This window comes from Dermacentor albipictus, chromosome 3, assembly GCF_038994185.2.
Source record: "Dermacentor albipictus isolate Rhodes 1998 colony chromosome 3, USDA_Dalb.pri_finalv2, whole genome shotgun sequence".
Lineage (NCBI taxonomy): Eukaryota > Metazoa > Arthropoda > Arachnida > Ixodida > Ixodidae > Dermacentor > Dermacentor albipictus.
In genome coordinates, this window is record NC_091823.1 from 157,108,555 (window position 1) to 157,127,554 (window position 19,000).

Consider the following 19,000-nt stretch of genomic DNA (forward strand, 5'->3'; position numbering starts at 1 on the left):
AGGTACTGATGCACACCGACAACAATGCATAACTAATATCGCTAAGCTCAGTCTCTATCCCTTAATTATGGCTTGATTTTTCCCTGCGCAGGAAGCGTCACAGGGAGCCGACGTAGACGCCGTGAGTAAACTTTATTGTTCTCCTAGTCAACAAAAAAAATTGCTTTGATTTTTTACTGGAACAGAACTTATGTGTAGCTTTCTGTACAGTAAAGTTGGTGCCGAGTGAGAGAGAAACCGGGCCAAATGAGATGGCATGCTTTTCAACTGCTTGGAGCAGTGTAGCGCCGTTCTTTTTCTGGGACTCGACCTTTCCGATCGGTATGGAGCCTTGGCGGCAATCTACTATCACCTCCCTGAAATGCCTTATTACGAAACAGGGATGTCTCCTAGCACAATACCCTTGCGTAGAATTTGGCATTTGTGGTGGTTTCCCACTACTGCTACGTGTGCGCAATCCTCCTGCGACGGAAGGTGCATTGCCGAAAGATGTGGCACTTCTTGGGGCGGCCACTTTAATTTATTGATCGAGGCGGCTTTCTGGACGACAGCGCCGGGGTAGCGGGTCCATCGGCTCTCGGCGTTCGCGTATGGTTGCCGTCCCAGGTGCCAAATGAGTCCAATGCCGCTTTTCTTCAATAATCTCGCTCGGGGGTAGTACCATGGCTTGCCGAGAGGCTGTCGTAATTTTCAGCTTTCATTTTTGAGAGGTGTTTCAAGTAGTCGTTCTTATTTTTAGGTCGCGAAGAGAGCTTTCCAACAGTAGCCATTCAAGAGTGTCACACTGGTGTCGTTTCCGCAGCAAACCTCAAGAAAGCTGGTGCATTCACATGACGCGGTCGAAAATAAAGAACGATATAGTCAAGTCGGCGAAGGGCCACTTTGCCTATCCTAAAGGGACACTGAAGTGAAAAATGGTTTCTTCTGCATCAGTAAATTACCGTTCAACAACACCAAAAACACCACTCTTACAGCGATAAGACGTTTGGTAAGCCAGAAAAAGCGCAAGAACGAAATACGGATGGCGACGCCTACTTATGTTCGCGCTCCTGGGGGCTGTGAAGTCTTAGACTTTGATGGCATCTTCTAGGGTCTACTTATTATATAGAGCGGTGCAGATTGACTACATTGTGCTCTAAAGGAACTATATATTAAACAGGACAAGTTTGGGGAACCTTTATTCAGCCAACGCGGCCAACGTGCGAAAACATACTTTGGAATCCCTAATGTCACGCTTACGTATCGGCGCTGGAGTTTCGGCGCGAAATTCAAATACTGATACTTGAACTTTCATTTTCTCATCTAATAATCAAAGTATTATTTTGAAATGACTGCCTGCAGGGTTCTCAAACAATGCTTCACTAGTCTAAACTGATTTATTGTTTCGCTTCAGTGTCCCTTTAAAGATCTGTCATTATTTTTCACCCTCACTCTCGCGCATGCGTCGGTCCAGTAATACGAAATGTAGAAGTCTCATCGGAATTGATAAAAACGCTCGAGGGAGTGTCAGTAATTTGCGTAAACGATGTGACGTCACGGATAACAAACGTAGAGCGTGTGCACGCATAAAAGCTGAAGCGTCGCAGATCACAATGGCACAGAAAAGTGCTTTGTGTGCGCGGTCCTCTATTGCCGACCTCATAGATGTCAACGGTTCTAGCCGTCATAAGGCACCGACTCAGCGAACTGTCGGTGCCCGTGCGATTCTGTTGGAGCTCTATCAACTTTTGCATGCCACATCAATAAAATTTGATATGAAACGGAGCCAATTTGGCGTCTTAAACAGTTCTGCGTATTCCCACTGAGGAACGCCAGACACTATGTAAACTGCGCTCGTGCATTTTTCTCTCTGGATGGCAACCTAGACAGGCACGCCGAATAGCTAAACTCGCGTTTAGCGCCTGTTCTTCGTTCCCGCGAGCAACTTCCTCGGGGTATCCACTGAAAAGCAGGCCAGAAAAGGCATTCTAGCGATTACTGAACAGCGATGACGCGATAGGAAGCGCGATCTACCCTGCGTGAAGGTCACCTGTCGATACTAACGTAGACGACCTAGTAATCCAGCACCAATGAGGACTCGCAACGGCTATGTTTAAAGCAAAATGAAAAGCCCACTTCTGCGGACAAGCGAACACCACGAACTTGTCGCGTCGAAGAAAGAAGAAGTGGAGGAATACAGCAATTCAAGCAGCGCGAAAAGGCGAGGACAAAGAACACTTACACACATTAGGGTGATGGAGCAGGCGTTGGCTTTCTCTAGATTGTCCTCACTGCGCCCTCGTCCGTCTAGAGACTACGGCCGCCTTCCAGTGTTCGAGGAGCGGCGTCGCCCTATCTGTCGCCACTGTGGTCCTGTGTGCGATTGTTGTTCGTCGTCGCCCGTTGCGCGTGCTTTAAATGTGCATCATGTCGTGCACACTTGCCCAAACAGAAATACTACTCAGTAGACAAATGTTATTGCAACAAAAGAGTCGATGACATGCGCATGCGATGTGGTGGGAAAAATTATCAAGATTACCACAGTTCTAATCCGTCTAGGACAGATCATTGGGGCCCTTTTCTACCGGGAATAGGAAAATCCCAGCCGTTTCGCAGCTTGCAACGGCATGCTGTCCTGCCACTCCCTATGACGCAAGATCTCTACAAGACCTGATTGCTCCCTTCGCGGCTTTCAAGACGACGCGGTTTGCCCTTCTGATATAAAACGAAGCCGCTCAAATTCCCCTTTCCTGCTTTATTCATTCGTTTTGCATTCGCTTTAGAACTAGTATTCTTTAATCGCTGCCGCATTGAGTTCGGGTGCAGTAAAGTCAATAATTGAGCCAACATTTATTCTGTCACATGTACAATTGCGTGTACATACCGGGTGTGCCAGATAACTTTAGCGAAGTTGTTCAACGAGAGAAGCCTCTGTAGCGTTGTCGCCGAATACTTGAGTTCGTGGTTCGGACTCATGCGTGACATTATGGGTCACTTGCGTGCGCCGCCGCAACATATACAAAGAACGTAAAGAGCGCGAACAGGAGCCGTTTCGCGGCCGAGCTGGTAAGGGTCTGACCACCGGCCAGGCAGCGTAGCGATTAGCGCTTCCTCTTTAGCTCGAAGGTAGACAGTTTATCACACGTCCACAGGTTACGTCTGTGCATCCAGTTTCCATAGAGATGTTGATGCTGCTCCGGTCACGTGCCACTGGTTACGCCCACCCGACCGCCCTTCTCCCCGCGCCGCCTTGCTCGTGCAGTAAGGTGTTCCCTTTTCTCTGCAGATATGATTTTGCTGTTTCTTGCAAGAACATTGTTAGCACGACGGCTTTTATGCTGGGTGAGCGTATTTTCGACGTGTAGCATAGAATCCGAGCCGTGACACCCGTTTACCGCGCAGACACTCGTTTGTTTTCGCACCCATACTTTCCGGAAGAACATTTGCATTGCTTCCTACACGTAATTAGCCAAAAGTCAATCGCAAGGCCTTCGGTTTAAAGCACAGAACTTGTTGTATGTGCCTCACCCGTACCATCACACAAACGTTTCATTTGGCCCGGCTTGAGCAATGTGTAATGCGCATTTGGGATCGTTTTGTGAAAGATTTTTACCTCACTGCACGCGGAATGCGCCTGGCCACGTTCGCAAGGGCCAACTTTACTTCCCGCGTTGATAGATATCCTTTCGGATACCGTTTATACAAATTCGGCGGCTTGTCTAAAATGGCGGTCAATACATATTGTATTAGAGGACCAGTGGTGAGCGTGCCCGTGGAAACTAATACTTCCCCAAGGAACCGTGGCAGCCGCAGCAGCGAGCGAGGTGACCTTCGTGCTGTCTATCGCTTCAACGCAAACTCGGCGGCGAGAACAAAGCGCCCATGCAGCTATGAACCGTGGGTAACACAACACTCTCCAGATCGCTTTCAACATAATGCGCGCGCGGCCGCGGAATACGCAGTTGCTCGCGGAGTACAACGCAGCCCCCCCCCCCTTCCCTCCACTCCCCTTGGGACTGTGCGCCCGACAGAATACAGTGAGCTTTCACTCGCACATACCACATACGACGCATGGTAACGCGATGATCGCCCTTGGACATCAAACAGAACATTGAGGCGACAATTATGGCAGAGATGCGCTTGGAGTGTCCAGATGATTGCTATCGCAATTATATCGGAATGGCATCCATAGGCTTGCGCTTAACCCACGTTCACGAAGTCAAACGTGACAATTTTTTTTTCTTTTTGACGCGGGCTTTCTTCGTTGCTTCCAGCCTTTTTTCTGTATGTGTTTCTTTCGAATAGAGCACCAGGTGACAGTCGGGGTCCTCGTTGTCTTCAATAAGTCAAGTTTGTCTGCGCTGTTTGTACTTGTCGATGTTTAAAACTGGAATTCCACTCAATCAGAAGTTCGGAAATGAAAAACCACATGAGCCGGTCCTTTGCGGTGCGCCATGACAATGATGGTAACACTCTATGGTGGGACAGTCGAAATAGTAAGTAATGTGGAAAACTAATTCGTAGGATGGCTAAAGGCGAGACAGCCTCCTTGAATTACTGGAACTTATTAGAGAGTTTTAGCCCAGCGGGTTTACGGCCAGCGGAGCGGAGCGGTCTCCACCGTTGCGCCAGCGGAGCGGCTCGCGAAAAAAGAATTTTAGCCCAGCGGATCACCCGCTCGAGCGGGGTAAAGAGCGGGGCGCTCTGCTGCCCCACCTAGTGGTTCGAATAGGAGTTACTGAGAAATGAAATTGAATTACGCTTGCTTTTATTATGCAAGAAATGTTGAATAAAGATATATTACATGTTCTCAGTGCATTATTTGTTAATAATGTACTGAGTATTAATGTACGGGTCAGCGCGGCAGTCGCCGTCTTCGATGCAGAACTGCTGGCGTTCATGTTCGTGGCTGCCGTCTTGCATTTCCCATACACGCCCGCGCGCCCTTACGCACGCTCGCGCGCTGCGTATACCCTCCGCTGGGGAGTGCTTTCCAGCGGGCGTAAACGCTGCTCCGTAAAACCGCTGGCCGCCTCAGCGTGGTGCGCATGCGCAGTCGCGTCTCCGCTCGCCCGCACCGCTCCGCTGGCCGTAAACCCGCTGGGCTAAAACTCTCTATTAACGCGGCAGCTTTAAGAGTCCCGTGTCGTACAAAAATCCGGCGGGTCCGCCGCCGAAGGAAATCATCCCAAACAAGGCATCCCCAACCACGCAGGCCCTCCGCGTGGCGGGGAGACGTTACTGAAATAATTGAATTTCTTAAAGTAAAATGCGTCAGAAAATTCGTTATGTACGACTTACAACCTGCAGACATAATATCGTCGCATGGTTTTTTGAATATACGAGAAAACCTAATTCTGTTACGCGGAAACTCAAAAAGCACAAAACCCTTCTCCAGCTGCCATTTGAGGTCGAGCTTAGTAGGAGTGGTGTGGGCTTTTCGGTTCCTTGCAACACTTCCAAAAAAAAGAAATACCAAGCTCGCCTTCGTATATAGCGTTCGCCGCCAGCGTTTCCAGACGAACATTACGTTTACATAAGCTGCAGTTGCCGGCGAACGTGGGAAGCAGTCAGTGATCTTCCAATGCTATCGCATTCCACTCTGAAAGGGGAAGCCTAAGCGTCCTCCCACATTTTCACTCCACAATTGCTGCCTGGGCGCAAAAACCGCAGCTTCCGTCCCGCAATAACATTCGGAACAGTCCTCATTTTCAGATGGCGTTGTCCTTGTAAACTCCAATGAAGGTTGCTCTTGGTTATGCTCGAACAGGAACGATTATCGAACAAAATCAAAATGCTTCAGGTGAACAGCGAGGGTTATTTAAGCCGTACTTCAAAATTTCGAATACTCAGGCAGCACTAAAAATTGCATTCATTGCTGCCGCATTCACGACAACAGAACGTTTCGCTCCTGGCTTTGTTGTAGTCGGCTGCTGATTTCGTCGCCCTAGCAGCTTTTCCAAACATGTTTGCACGCGTATGCTTTACGTGACCGCTCCCACAGAAGCCAATTTATTGCATCCCTGTGCGTACGCTACCTGAGAGCCGCATGATCGCTGTTGCTCTACAGGGCAACACCTCTTCGTGTATGTGCGATTTGCAAACAAACTAAATAGGCAGACGGAGACCGCCTGGCTTTTGCCGCAGGAGCCTTGAGCTCTGTTAGATATTGTACAGCACTGCACTGTACGACGGAGATTTAGTTGCGGGGTGAGGGGGGGGGGGGGCATGTGTAATTTTAGGGGTGTGCGAATAGACCTAAGCGAATGTGAATCAAATAGGGCCAGGAATGAATCGAGTGATACCTAATATCGCAAGTTTTGGAATAATGAAAAGCTCTTATTCGCCTTTACAATAAAAAGCGACCTTCACGTTCTAGTATGTCCTCAAAGCTGCTGTCAATATGTTGCACATTATGAATCGTTGTCTATTAGAAGCACAAATTGAGCACTTTATTTACATACCCAGGACTTTCGGGGATTGGGAATGAGCGTGGTTTAGACGGTAAAGTCTTGCTTCTTCAGCAAGGTATCCTTCTCCTCTCCTCTGTACGCAACTTCTCATGCTTCATCCGTACTGCGCCGTCGGTAATGAAATTTATTGTACTTTTGCTCCAATATTAGGATTCAGCACGGTCATTTAGCAATTTGAAATATTCGAAAGCTATTCGCGAAGTATTGGTATTTACGACTGTGCAATAATCTATTGGCTAATTTGAAGTTTCGTATATTCGGATACCAATACTTTTTTTTTATTCAGATCAGAAAGGGTTGTTAGAGAATGGGCGCCAAGGGAAGGTAAGCGCGGTCGAGGACGGCGGGAACAGGTAATGCGATGAAATTAGGAAACTTGAAGGCGCAACTTGGATGCGAGCTTGCGCAAAACAGAGGTAATTGGAGATCGCTGGGGACGCGTCGTCCAACGGTGGCCATATGAATAGGCTGCCACCGCTGCTGCTGATGATGATGACGATGTATTCATTCGTGAATGCAGACACACATGACTCGTGTCCTCGGTGCGTTCGTGACGTGGAACACCGTGGCGTTGCTGCTCTGCTGCGGCGGCAACCTGGCCGGTCTACGCTTCCCGCCCAAGTGGGTGAGTGCTGCATTCAAGACGATGGAAGTCGAAGTCGCGTGCACTCGAACAAAACGTTAATAACGAACTGAAATTGAGCCCACGGGTTCGATTCCTTACTACAGCTCCCACTACTGCGTTCATATGTTGTTCGTGTCTTGTTTCTGCATGTTATAGCCCGTAATTCCAAATAACGCACCAAGCTCTACAATGGCTCCGTTTACATGAAACCGACGCGAGCAGGTGCGGTCGGAAATCGGGCTTCCAGAGCCGAGATATCAACGCATTCGAACAGGCCTTTCGAATCCCGCAGCCATTTGCAACAGCGCTATTTCATGGAGCTTGTCGTAGCATTCGATGATGCTGCATCGCACAGTGCTTGCGTTTGCCTTATCCCTATACGATCCTCGCTGCCAGCGCATATGGCTCGGTGGTCTCACGAAGGTATCAAGACTGGCTGGTCCGACACATCCACCTTTACACTCGTGCTTCAAAAGGGTCGGGCTGGCTCAGCTTGACTCGGGGCTCGCTCAACCCGACTCGATGGTGTTGCGTGAACTCGACACACCGATTGCAGCCCGACGAATCGACTCGATCCGCTTCTGTCGGGTTTGTGGAAACACAATTGAATGACAGCAGCTAGTGCCAGGTTGCATTGGTTGGTAATGGAGATAGTTGCCGCCTACAAGACAAATATGTAGCGAAATATGAAAAACAAACGCCCTAAACACTGCAACCATGGGCCCTATAATGTAAAACTATTCCAATATGTTTTTATTCCAATCTCCTGACGTCAGATTTGCGTAACTGCCGACGCAAGCATCGGGCGGTGACCCCAGGGTTGTTGGAACAGACCAATCAAGCGCTATCCTCGTTCATAGCAGGTCACTTTTGTTTCCTTGAAAAACGAATAACATTGCCTACACTGAGCGGCTTGGCTTATCTAATTGGCTAACAAGAGGCGAGGAGCACGCTCAAGTGGAGAGGAGTTCGATGGGGCCGAGCCAGTGCATTAAAAGTCGATAACCGTGTGAAAAGGGTGGGGCTGCGTCTGCGATTGTTCCGCATTCCCTTACTTAGCTTGCTGTGGCTACTCGAAAATCGTGGCGGCACGCAACGTAAGCATAAGAATGACGCTAAAACAGATCCTCAGCAAAGAAAAGTTGGCACAACGAGGTCGTAAACGTGCCGAAAGTCCTCGAAAACGTTACACGGCCACGCAAAAAGATTTATTGTATGAAAATAAACCCATGCTCTTCGGGAGGCGCGATTAGCCAGTGCCTGAGCGATTGACAGCAGCCATCTTTTATTCCTTCCGGAACGGGACAGCCTGCGGCTATTCAGAAAAAAGCTCAGTTTCGTTCGGCATAATATATACATCTTTAACGCGTACGCATCACTCTGACAGGGTGAGTTTTTGTGGTTTGGTGAGGACGCGTGACAGGCAAGTGAAGTGGGTGCAGCCCGAAAGCTTTTTACCAATAGCCGAGGGCTAATGGCGAAAAGGGGTCGAATCAGAAACAACAATTTTTCTATTGTTCGGCCAAATCATGCATAATCAGCGTGTACACGCCATATCAAATGGAGAGCGATCGCGACTGTCGTGACGTCGCGTGATAGACAGATGAAGTGGGGGTGGTCCGAAAAAGTTTTTGACCAATCGCGGAGGGCCGATTGCAGAAAAGGAATAAAAAAGTTTGGAATAGTTTTACGTTATAGCGCCCCATGACGCCTACAACATAAAGCTATTCCAATTGTTTATTTTTGATGTCCGCCATTTCCGCTCCGCGACTTGTCATAAATTTTCGGGCCACGCCCACTTCGCTTGCCTTCCCTCGAAGCGAGAAAAAACGCGGTATACACCATATCAAAATGAGACGTACGCACTGCTTATGCTAGAACAGGCCGCGCATAAAAGAAAATACGATTGTATGCTTTGTCGCTATCAGCCCGCCGCTAATGATGAAAAATTTCCAGGCCATGCCCACATTGCCTGTCGGTTACTAAACCGCCAAAACTCAGCACGTCAGAGGGACATGTACGCCTTAAGATAGTTTATTATGTCGAACAAAACTGGGACCTAATTCCCAAAACCTTCTTATATGCTAAAATTGTTCGTAAGAAAATTTCAGCCAATCTGGATGCAAGACATATTGTTAGCGAAGGTGGCTGGCCAGTGGCAAGGAGCTCTTGCGAAAGAAATGCTTTGTGAATTGCGCCCCTGAATGCTTTTTACAATAGCCGGATACTGGCCCCATTCCAAAAGGAATAGAATATGGCTGCCTGCTGATCGCTCTGGTACTGGGCGCTCGGAGCGAGCGGTCTGATTCCTTTGTGTATGATGAAAATGAACTTCTAAAAGGAATATCTAGAGACAGTTGTGCATCCTGTGAAGCACCACGTATTATTAACCATGTTCCTACGTGCACCGCGCTTACGTAAAGCGCTGTTTGCTGCAGCGAATAGAATTCTCCGCGACCTGCGAAGCCAAGGTCTACATGTGGAGCAAGGTTCCTCGTAGAGCGGGTCAGTTATTTCCACCGTATAGCTGCCATATTGCGAGCGCTGAACGACAAATATGCCATGCGGAAACGATGCATATATCGTTACGGCTTTAAAAATACAAGTACTTGCGTTTATGTGGAAGTGTATTCGAACCACTTTTGAATTGAAGTGATATTAAATGTAACTTGCAATGACACGAAATTGTCCGATTACTAAGCCTGTTTGTCTAAATTTAAGTTGCAATGAGGCTAAGTTGCTAAAGATATAAAGATTGAGTACAAACCGTTGAAGATAATTATCTAACTGAGCGAATAGTTTCCATTACACTGGATCTCAAATTAAACCAGATGCAACGTACGTTATAGAGAGAGTCCGACGATATCCCACTTCAAGTTGTAAAAAGCTTTGCATGATGAATATATGAATTTGGTTTGGACTAGTAAAACAAAGGTTTTCGTGCAACAATCAATTGTACGAATGTATTTCCTTCTAGGCTTTCTATAGTGACCATCCAACTGGAACCTCGGCTGATCACGCACACTCCACTGAAAGTGTCAATAACGAAGCGCTCCTCGCTGTAGCCACTCGGGCAGGAGTTGAGGATGGTTCCTGAAGTTCCTCTTCGGGCGTCCAGCAATGAACTTTCTCACCCTCATCCAGCCGTTGCTATGGCTGCGCCCTCCTCTTGGCAGTTGTAAGGTTGTCGAGCCTTTTCGGCATGCGGAAGACGCCGCTTTGTCTCCACTACTCTTCGTTGAGGCTCCGCTTTGGAGGGTGGGGGCGGCATCCTTAGAAAACCGTTTCATGCCGCCGCGATAGTTGAAGAGCCACCTCAAGCTAAGAAAGCGGAAGCGGACCAATCATAGACGCCGGCACCACCTCCGTATTTCTACCTATCTTGCGTCACGCCGGCACGACTTGGCGCTACCGGGGCCATCCGGGCACGCCGGCGCAACTACCCTCACCCGGTGATCCATTTTCGCTTCCTACACCTCGGCCCTTCTAAAACCCTCTCCGCTTTTGCGTACTCCTCGCCTCTCTTCAGCTGTTGCAGTACGCAAAACGTGTCAAAGTATTAAATGCTATTCACTTTAAAGCCAAATACAAAGGCCCACCAGTAAACGAGGAGAGTATATAATTCGGCTTGTCATAAACCGCCGCGGGTTTGTGCCACCGCTTCCGTCGGCGGTGCCATTACTTTGACGTCAGGTGGTTGGAATAAAATCCAGAAAGAATACCTTTAATTTATATCGCACCATGGGCCCCATAACGAACACCCATCTCAATCTATTTTATTATGATCTCCTGACGTAAAATTTACGTAACCGCCAACGCAAGCATCAGGTCGTGACCCGCAGCGCTGTTTGAACAAGCCAATGAAATGCTCTCCTCGTTCATAGGAGATCACGTTTGTTTGCTTTCATAGTGAACAGCAATGCCTACCTTGTCAGGTTTGTCTAATTTCTATTGTCTTGTCCAAAGAGGCGAGGAGCACGCCGAAGTGCAGAAGAGTTCGATGGGGCCGGGCTAGCGCAGTGAAAGTAGCTAATCGGATGAGGGGTTGCCGCCGGCGTCTGTGATTTGCCCTTCTCTTCTTAACTTTCGCGGCTGATACAAAATCACGGCGGTGTGCAACGGATTCTAAGTCAGCTGCTAAAACTGATCTTCAGCGAAGAAAAGTTGGCAAAGCGATGTCGTTAGCGTGTCTAGAGATCTGGTCAACGTTATGTTGCCACGCAAAAATGTTTATTATATATGCAAATAGCTCAATAATCCATTTTCATCGGTAGTTCCGAGTAGCCCGTGCCATAGCAATGGGTGGGCAGCCATCGTTAATTAATTTCTGAACAAGGCAGTCTCCACTATTCCGACAAAATTGTTCGGCATATCACTGCATCTTTAAGGCGCACACGTCACTTTGACGGGATGAGATCTCATTGTTTCGTGACGTTGCGTGACAGATGTGCGAAGTGGGCGCAGTCTGAAAAATTCTGGTCAATTGAGGAGGGCTGATGGCGAAAAAAGCATAGAATCGTTAATAATTATTTTTCTTTAGTCCATTGTAATGACAAAATAAATAATCTGTACACGTCATATCAGCTTAGGAGATTTCGCGGTTTGCCAGACGTCTCGTGACCGTCAAGCGAAGTAATCCGGAATATTTATGACCCCCCATCCACCCGCACCACATCGCCCCCCCCCCCAAAAAGATTGCGAGTCAACCAGACCTTACGTTACAACAGGCCAGGTACTGGCGCCGTGTACAGACTAACATACATCCACACCTAAATATACTCAGTAAGACACACCTTTCAGTCTACAAAGATACATGTCATTGGTGCTACGCGTGACGAACTCTTGCCACGTAACGTCGATGTATAAACTACGGCCTAATAATTATAATTCACCCCCTACGGCGCAAGTTCCAAGTAGCAGGTAGTGAAAGATTTTGCTTGTTAGCGAAGATCTAGAGAGCCAGAGAAGCTTTTCTCGATCAAGCCCAGTGAACCGCAGAGACCAGTGAAGGCCTGGACTGAGGGACCCACCCACCACCCAAAACCGCTAAGGGAAATAAAGTTTGTACTACTACTACTACTACTACTACTACTACTACTACTACTACTACTACTACTACTACTACTACTACTCCCACTTCTTCTTCTTCTTCTTATTCTTCTTCTTGGAGGGCTGATTGCAAAATTGAAACTTGACGTTATTGATTCCCATGGCGCATAATAATGTTTACCCCCTGCAGTGTCTTAGTGGCTGTGGGCTGAATCTCGGCCGTGGCGGCCGCATCCCGATGATGAAAATTTATCCGTGGTCCCCTACTACAGCGTGCCTCATAGTCGAAACGTGGTTTTGGCAAGTAAAACCTCAGGATTCAATTAATGAAATACCTTATTGTTTCCCTGAGACATTTGCAGAGCTTTCGAAAGGTGCGCGCGCGTTTCAATTCTACGGCTTCTTCAATATTGCGCTTGTGACGTTTCGTCACTACCAGGAAGTTACGTAGAAGCAGAAACGCGTTCCGAATACAGAGCTTGGGCCTTAGTGCGGTTTCTACAATTTTTGAAGCAATAATTACATCCGTAAGTGTCACATCAGTATGACTGATCAGGAAAAGGCACCACAGGTTTTATTTGCCCACACCACGTCGTTTTCAGGATAGTTTGCTGCCCTCTCCTCCGATCTACAGCATTGTACATATTGCTTGAAGCTTCATATATTACATCCAAACAACGAGGTTCACAGAAGGCGCGCACTTGAAGTAACCAAAGAGCGGGCCCACAAGGAATCCCTCAGGCTGCGTTCAACGTTTCGACGAGGTTTCTAGTCGAAATGTTCACTCCAGCCCATCGCGTCGAGGACCTACCCTTTCACAATTCCGTAGACACCACAGGAGAATGTCCACCTCCACACTCGGCGTCGGAGTCACTCTGAGGCCCCCTATTAATTCCAAGTGCGAGAAGATCGCAGCCGCTCGTCGTACGCGCGGGAATGTGTTCGAGCGTGAGCCGAGAAGGATGGTGCCTTGATGCGCGGCTTCGCGTACGCGCCAGGTGGCCGGCTGGGAGGTGAACATACGCTACAAGTCGGGGAAGGGGGAGGTTAGCTTGCGAGGTCTCCTCTTCCAGTCCGGCCACAGCTAATCATGACACAATATTTTTAAAGCTGATCTGCGGTGAGGGCAAAGTGGGAACCCGAGATGTCTGGTGGCTTCGTGTGTTCCACGCACAGCGCTACCACCACTCGTCATAACGCCAGCACACTGGCAGCGAGTGTCCGCGGTCACAGAGTGACATGTGTTGAGGTTCGCCTGTGCACGTGACACCATGCTTGCTAATCTAGTTGGTAAGCGAATGTGTGCAACGTTTTATACAGCCGTCAAAACTACTGAGCTTACCTCGGACAACTGTGTAATAATTTGCTATAGCAGTCAATGCATCATCTTTAGGGCGCAACTGCGATTTTCATTTTACGGTTGGAACAAAAGCTACGGTAAGAACGTTCCAGAAGGGCGTCGCCTCGTTCTGGTCACCCATGTGATTTCAAACCTCACATGCTTTAGCTCAACACGTTCAAGCCCAGATTCCTTGTCATGTATCATGTAATGTGAAATGTCATGTATCTTGTCATGTGAAATGTATCCCACATGCCATGGGCAGTTTGTGTGCTATCTGCAGTTCGTTCTAAATAATTTTTGTAACGCTGTTATTTTGTATGCTTTCTTATCTTTTATTACTTTTAATAAATCAAATATACACCCTGTATCTACCGGATAGGGCTCACAGTTTCGGGAATGCATTATTGTGAATGGGCTCACTTTTATGACATGAAAGACTAACCGCGCTGTCCCAAAGCGTATTTGAAACCGCTGGATCGTTCCATCGTAGCGCTGGAATGATTTACTAGCGTAAATCCCGCTTCTCCAGCGTAGTGAGAGCACTTTCAAGTGCTCTCACTTGAAAGTGCTCATTGAATAAAGTGATCTCACTTGAAAACAAGTGAAAGTGCTCTCCCGTGAAACTCCCTCATTGTCAAGACATTGAGAAGCGCTGCCCTGTACGGCTCTAAAGTGCGCTGCTTGTTGAGCAGTTCACGGCTCCTCGATCGTGATGTGCGGCAATAAAACGAGCTGCACTTGTTGAAAAAAAATATTGACATTATCGCAAATGAGTGCCGCAGGAAACCGCTGTGTGGAGGAGATTACATGAAATAATTAAAAAAACAGTTACTTCCTCTGGAATAGCACTACGCTTTAAAGAAAAGCGACACTCATACGAGTTTGTTTTTCAGATAGAAAGCTTCGTAGTTGAAGGAAAATTTACCCTGATGCGGAGATAGCATGCGGGAGCAGGAGAAATGTGTTTTCTTTTTCCAAGAACAAAGCCTCCTTTGCGACAAACCTGTATGGGTTTATTCAATGGCGGAGTGCTACTCATGGTTAAATCACAATTTTACACCTTTTAGAACCTTTCACAATCATATTCTTTCCTCTTCCTCTTACTTCTTTGTCTAGAATGAGAGGGAAAGCGGATGTATGGCTAAAAGTCTGAACTGGCGTAATCTTTTGTACGTTGCTTTCTTACAGTATACAAACGTGGACGCCGATGCGCTTTCCTTCCAACAGCGGGTAAGTACTGCTGGCAGAGCCACTCAACTTTACAATGTTTTTGTAATTCGTATAGGAGTTGTATACCCAAACAGACTTCTCACAAAATGTAGCACAGATGTGTGTCGAACGCCTACAGAGACGCGCTCGATGATGTTTACCATTTCAGACGAAGATTGCAGCAATTGGGGCGCCTATCATCGTACTCGCAGCACTTTGTAAGGTGAGCCTTTGCCCGTAGAAAAAGGATGCTTGAAGGGCGATCAGTCGGTTGCTTTAACGACAACACGTGGCGCACAATATCAATACCGTCCAATAGCACCGCCCTCTTGCCTATGACATTGGAGAAAAATTCCAAATACGCCCCCGTAAACGGGCATCGCCTGTTGCCGTGCATGCAACTTTGTAGTAAGAGTCAGTGCACCGTAAAAGAAAGGTGTGCAGACTCGGAAACTGTTACATGATGTTAAGTGGCATTTAACAGCATTTTACAGTGACGTAATAGTTCTGCAGGAACCCGCAAGGTGGAGAGAAGTATTTAAGGGAAATTGAGACATCTCCTCGATCATAGCAAAAGGAAGCCCATACGGGTTCCGCAAAAGAAAAGCCTCGCAGCTAAAGAAAAATTCGTCCGGGTGCGGGACTCGAACCCGGGACCAATGCATTTCCAGGGCAGCCACTCTACCATCTGAGCTAACCAGAACGCTACCAGATGGTAGGGCGAAGTAGAATTTGTCAACAACTGGAAGCCACTTGCTAGCCGCCTGGTTAGCTCAAATGGCAGAGCGGCTTCCCCAGAAAGGCGGTGGTCCCGGATTTGAGTCGCGAACCAGGACGAATTTTTCAACTGCGAAGCTTTTCTCTCGAGGAACCCATATTGGTTTACTTTGCAGCAATTGCTACGATTAGGTGCATGTCTCATTTTCACTTAATTAAGGATTTTACGTGACGCTTCCATAATGCAGGAAGTTGTCTATATTTGAGAGCATTTTATTGTTTTACTTCCATTCGATACGCCTCTCTGATCTTTCCCTGTTCGCTGACGCTCGGAGAATATTAGTTACGTTATGTCCATAATGTGACTTTTAAGGAAAAGAGAAAACGCAGACACAAACACCTGCGATCAAAATTTTGCAGACCATGAGTTCAAAAAAAAAACAAAGAATTTGCACCATTTTGCACCACCACATTTCATAAAACGTAAGACTAATGAAAACTTGATATTTCAAGCATAACTGCGCATTCATAAGTGTTTAGTTGTCAGTGTAAGTTGCTAAGGTATTTCGTTTTTAGTGTGTTTTTTCTAGGACCGCGGTCCGCATGGTTTTGATGAAGGGTGTACATCCTCGAATAGCAAGCGGCAGACCAACTAATTTGCCTTGTTTGTAATATGTCCAATGGTCTATCTCTGTCACTGCGGTAATGTTTTGATGTGGTCTGAATTATTAAGTATGACAAAACAGGCCCCTATGAAATGGGCATGTGCAACTAAATACTGAACAGGAGACTTTAAATTATGGGGTTTTACGTTACAATACCACTCTCTGATTATGCGACAGGCCTTAGTGGAGAACTCTGTAAGTTTCGACCGCCTGGAGTTCTTTAACGTGCACCTAAATCTAAGTACACGGGCGTTTTCGCATTTCGGCCCCATCGAATTGGGGCCGCCGTGGCCGGGCCCGGATTCGGTCCCGCGACCTCGTGCTCAGCAGCCCAACACCATAGCCATTGAACGACAACGGCGGGTAACAGGAGACTTGATGGACTGATTTGTTAGGCGTTAAAAACGCACACGAGAGAAACAAAGAACCACAGAAAGAGCAGTCATAAACTCAAAGGTCGCAGTGTCGCAGAAAAGAAGGAAGGCAAAAAGTAAAATTTTATTTATCGCACGATCCAGAGAATGCCCCGCCATGATGAACACGTGCACATTCTCAACAAATAACGGTATACCCGTGGCAGTTTTTTATGAAGGATAATGGAACTACGGCTTACACACATGCATATTGTAATTAGTTCAAGGTTGTTCCTCGGCCGTAAGACTTATACCCCTGTCACACGGGAAGATTTAATGTCATTCGAATGGAATGACATTTGCCATCGAATGAGTTAGGGGAACTCATTCGCATTCGATGTCGAACCGAATGTATACTCTGGACCCCAGATAGACAACAGCGGCACGCAACGCGAAAAAGTAATGCGTGCATTAGCAAAGTCAGTATATATTTTTTAGACTTATAAAAAGGAATAATTATTTTTGCCGCGATGATATTTTCACCACGTGCTGTGCTCGAGCGCTATTACTCTTTGCATCAGGAGTCTGTCGCGGCGGTCGGCCATATTGGATGTGTTCGTTTAGCAACGGCAGCAGTGGTGTTGTGCCCTCTCCTGGTGGTTCGTCGGCGTTGAACGTGCGGTGCCATGGCTACAGCGGCAGCGGCTGCGGACCCGAAAGGAAAAGCACACTGGAGCCAAGAAGAGACATTCGCCCTTATCAAAATATGGGAAGGCCATCTCCATGACTTAAGAAGGGCGAAGCGCAACGCAGAGGCATACCAGCTTATTGCTGAAAAGCTGCTCGATGCTGGCATCAGCACGACTTTGAAAGTGATGAAAACAAAGATTGAGAATCTGGCAAACAAGTACAGGTGAGTGTATTTCGTCAGGAACAGATTTAAGCAGGACTGCGCGTGCAAGGAAGTCGGGGCTGTGTAGCATGCACGTGTCATTGTTTTGTAAGCGCCGATGTGGGTAACTCGAAGCTTTTGCACCACTGCGTACAATTTCTGATACGAGTGATAGCTTCTCATGCAGTGTTTGCTCGTTAAGGCGAATAAAGGGAAAGCCACGACACATGCAGTGGCACGGGTGGATTAGGTTACGCTATATTAGCTTCTCTCTTTCCTCACCCCGGCACTAGGCATCGGCCACCGGTGATTGACGTTTTTGAGGGCCTATATAAAAAAAAGAACGCTGCGCTCCTGCAATAGTAGCACCATCTCGGTCATTGTGTAAAGAGTAGAGTTTCTTTTCCGGCGTGGTTCACATGTTTACCGCTTGGCGGGTATTTTTAAAGGGCGTGCGAGCTCAAAGGTCAAGGTACACTTGATCGGCGTGATGGCGTCGACATCCGGAACCGCGCGCGCTTGAAAGAAAGTAGTTTCTCATGATCCCGATGATCCTAGAAGCGATATTTTTTACTTTTCGAGCAGTGATGACTTGGACATCAATGTCGCGTCGTCGGAGTTTAGTTAGGCAGATCAGCCGGGAACGTCAGCTGTTACCCGTCGGCAAGTTTTGTTTTCGCCTCCCGTTTTGTTTATTCATATCTACAGCCGGTTCAATTGCCCTTTTGGTGTTCAAATTGTTATTTTATTTGTTTACGGTGTGTCCCCTTCGTTTTGACAAGACGTGCTACCACCAGGTTTCGACACCAGACAGATCCAGGCATTGACCACGCGATGACGCTCCGTAGAGGTCCGAAGCGGCTGGCGAGTACTCTCGATTTTTTTTCACCTGTCCCGTACGGTGGAAGTCGTTCATGGCATATGTATAAACATCAACAAATATGCACGGACGCATATCCTTGACAAAGCGCCGTAGAGAATTCTTTTCTCTGAAGATGTAGGTCAATCATTATGAAAGTTTGGCATGAATTGCATTGATTGTTTCAGTTTGGTAATTTTGTTGCGTATTTTGTAGTAACTGTTTATTTTCCGAAACATGCCTAATATTTTCTTGTATTCCTTTATTTTTTCAGACACACAAAAAAGGAATTGGGCAAGGACGTATCACTTGGCCCTATTACTGGGACATCCACAAATTCCTCAATGCCCTGCAAATGAATGACCAGCGAGAAATTCTGGAAAGCCAGTGCAACACTGTGGAGGAGGTAAGAGGTGCACATCATAGGTGTATATTGCCACCGATATGTTGGTGCTTCTGAAATGCCTGACGAAGTTCACTGGTCACTGAACATGGTAAAAAAAAAGTCACGTCTCGGCAGCCCTATGGCTACCTTGTCCACAAATATGCCTGTTAGGTAGTTATATGTGTTAACGGTGGCAATTTAACATGTATGGTGCTGCAAGGTATGCTTATGATGCTCGGAAAACGACAGTCTGACTTTATCGAATAAGTGATACCGTATATTGTCACTGATAAAGGTACCATATTGCAAGGCTGAGCCTTTACTCAGACAGGCCTTGTATAACATCAGCGCAGAGCAGAGAGAAAGCCTACGTGAGGCCACGAGCCAAGTCGTACACTTCACCCGCGTGGTGGCTCTGGGAGAATTATGTTGTACCTAACACCGTACACGTA

General features: G+C 47.3%; 1 protein-coding gene across 2 annotated transcripts in view; it reads left to right on the forward strand.

Annotated features, from left to right (window-relative positions):
• LOC135908671 (uncharacterized) overlaps positions 1 to 19,000 on the forward strand; it is a 44,461-nt gene that overhangs the window by 15,707 nt on the left and 9,754 nt on the right. The window contains exons 4-7 of one of the 2 annotated variants that reach the window (XM_070536219.1): positions 92 to 121; positions 6,973 to 7,077; positions 14,657 to 14,698; positions 14,847 to 14,900. In XM_070536219.1, coding sequence (XP_070392320.1) covers positions 92 to 121; positions 6,973 to 7,077; positions 14,657 to 14,698; positions 14,847 to 14,900 — 231 coding nt within the window. The remainder of the gene's footprint in view (positions 1 to 91; positions 122 to 6,972; positions 7,078 to 14,656; positions 14,699 to 14,846; positions 14,901 to 19,000) is intronic. The other variant, XM_070536220.1, reaches the window with a different exon arrangement.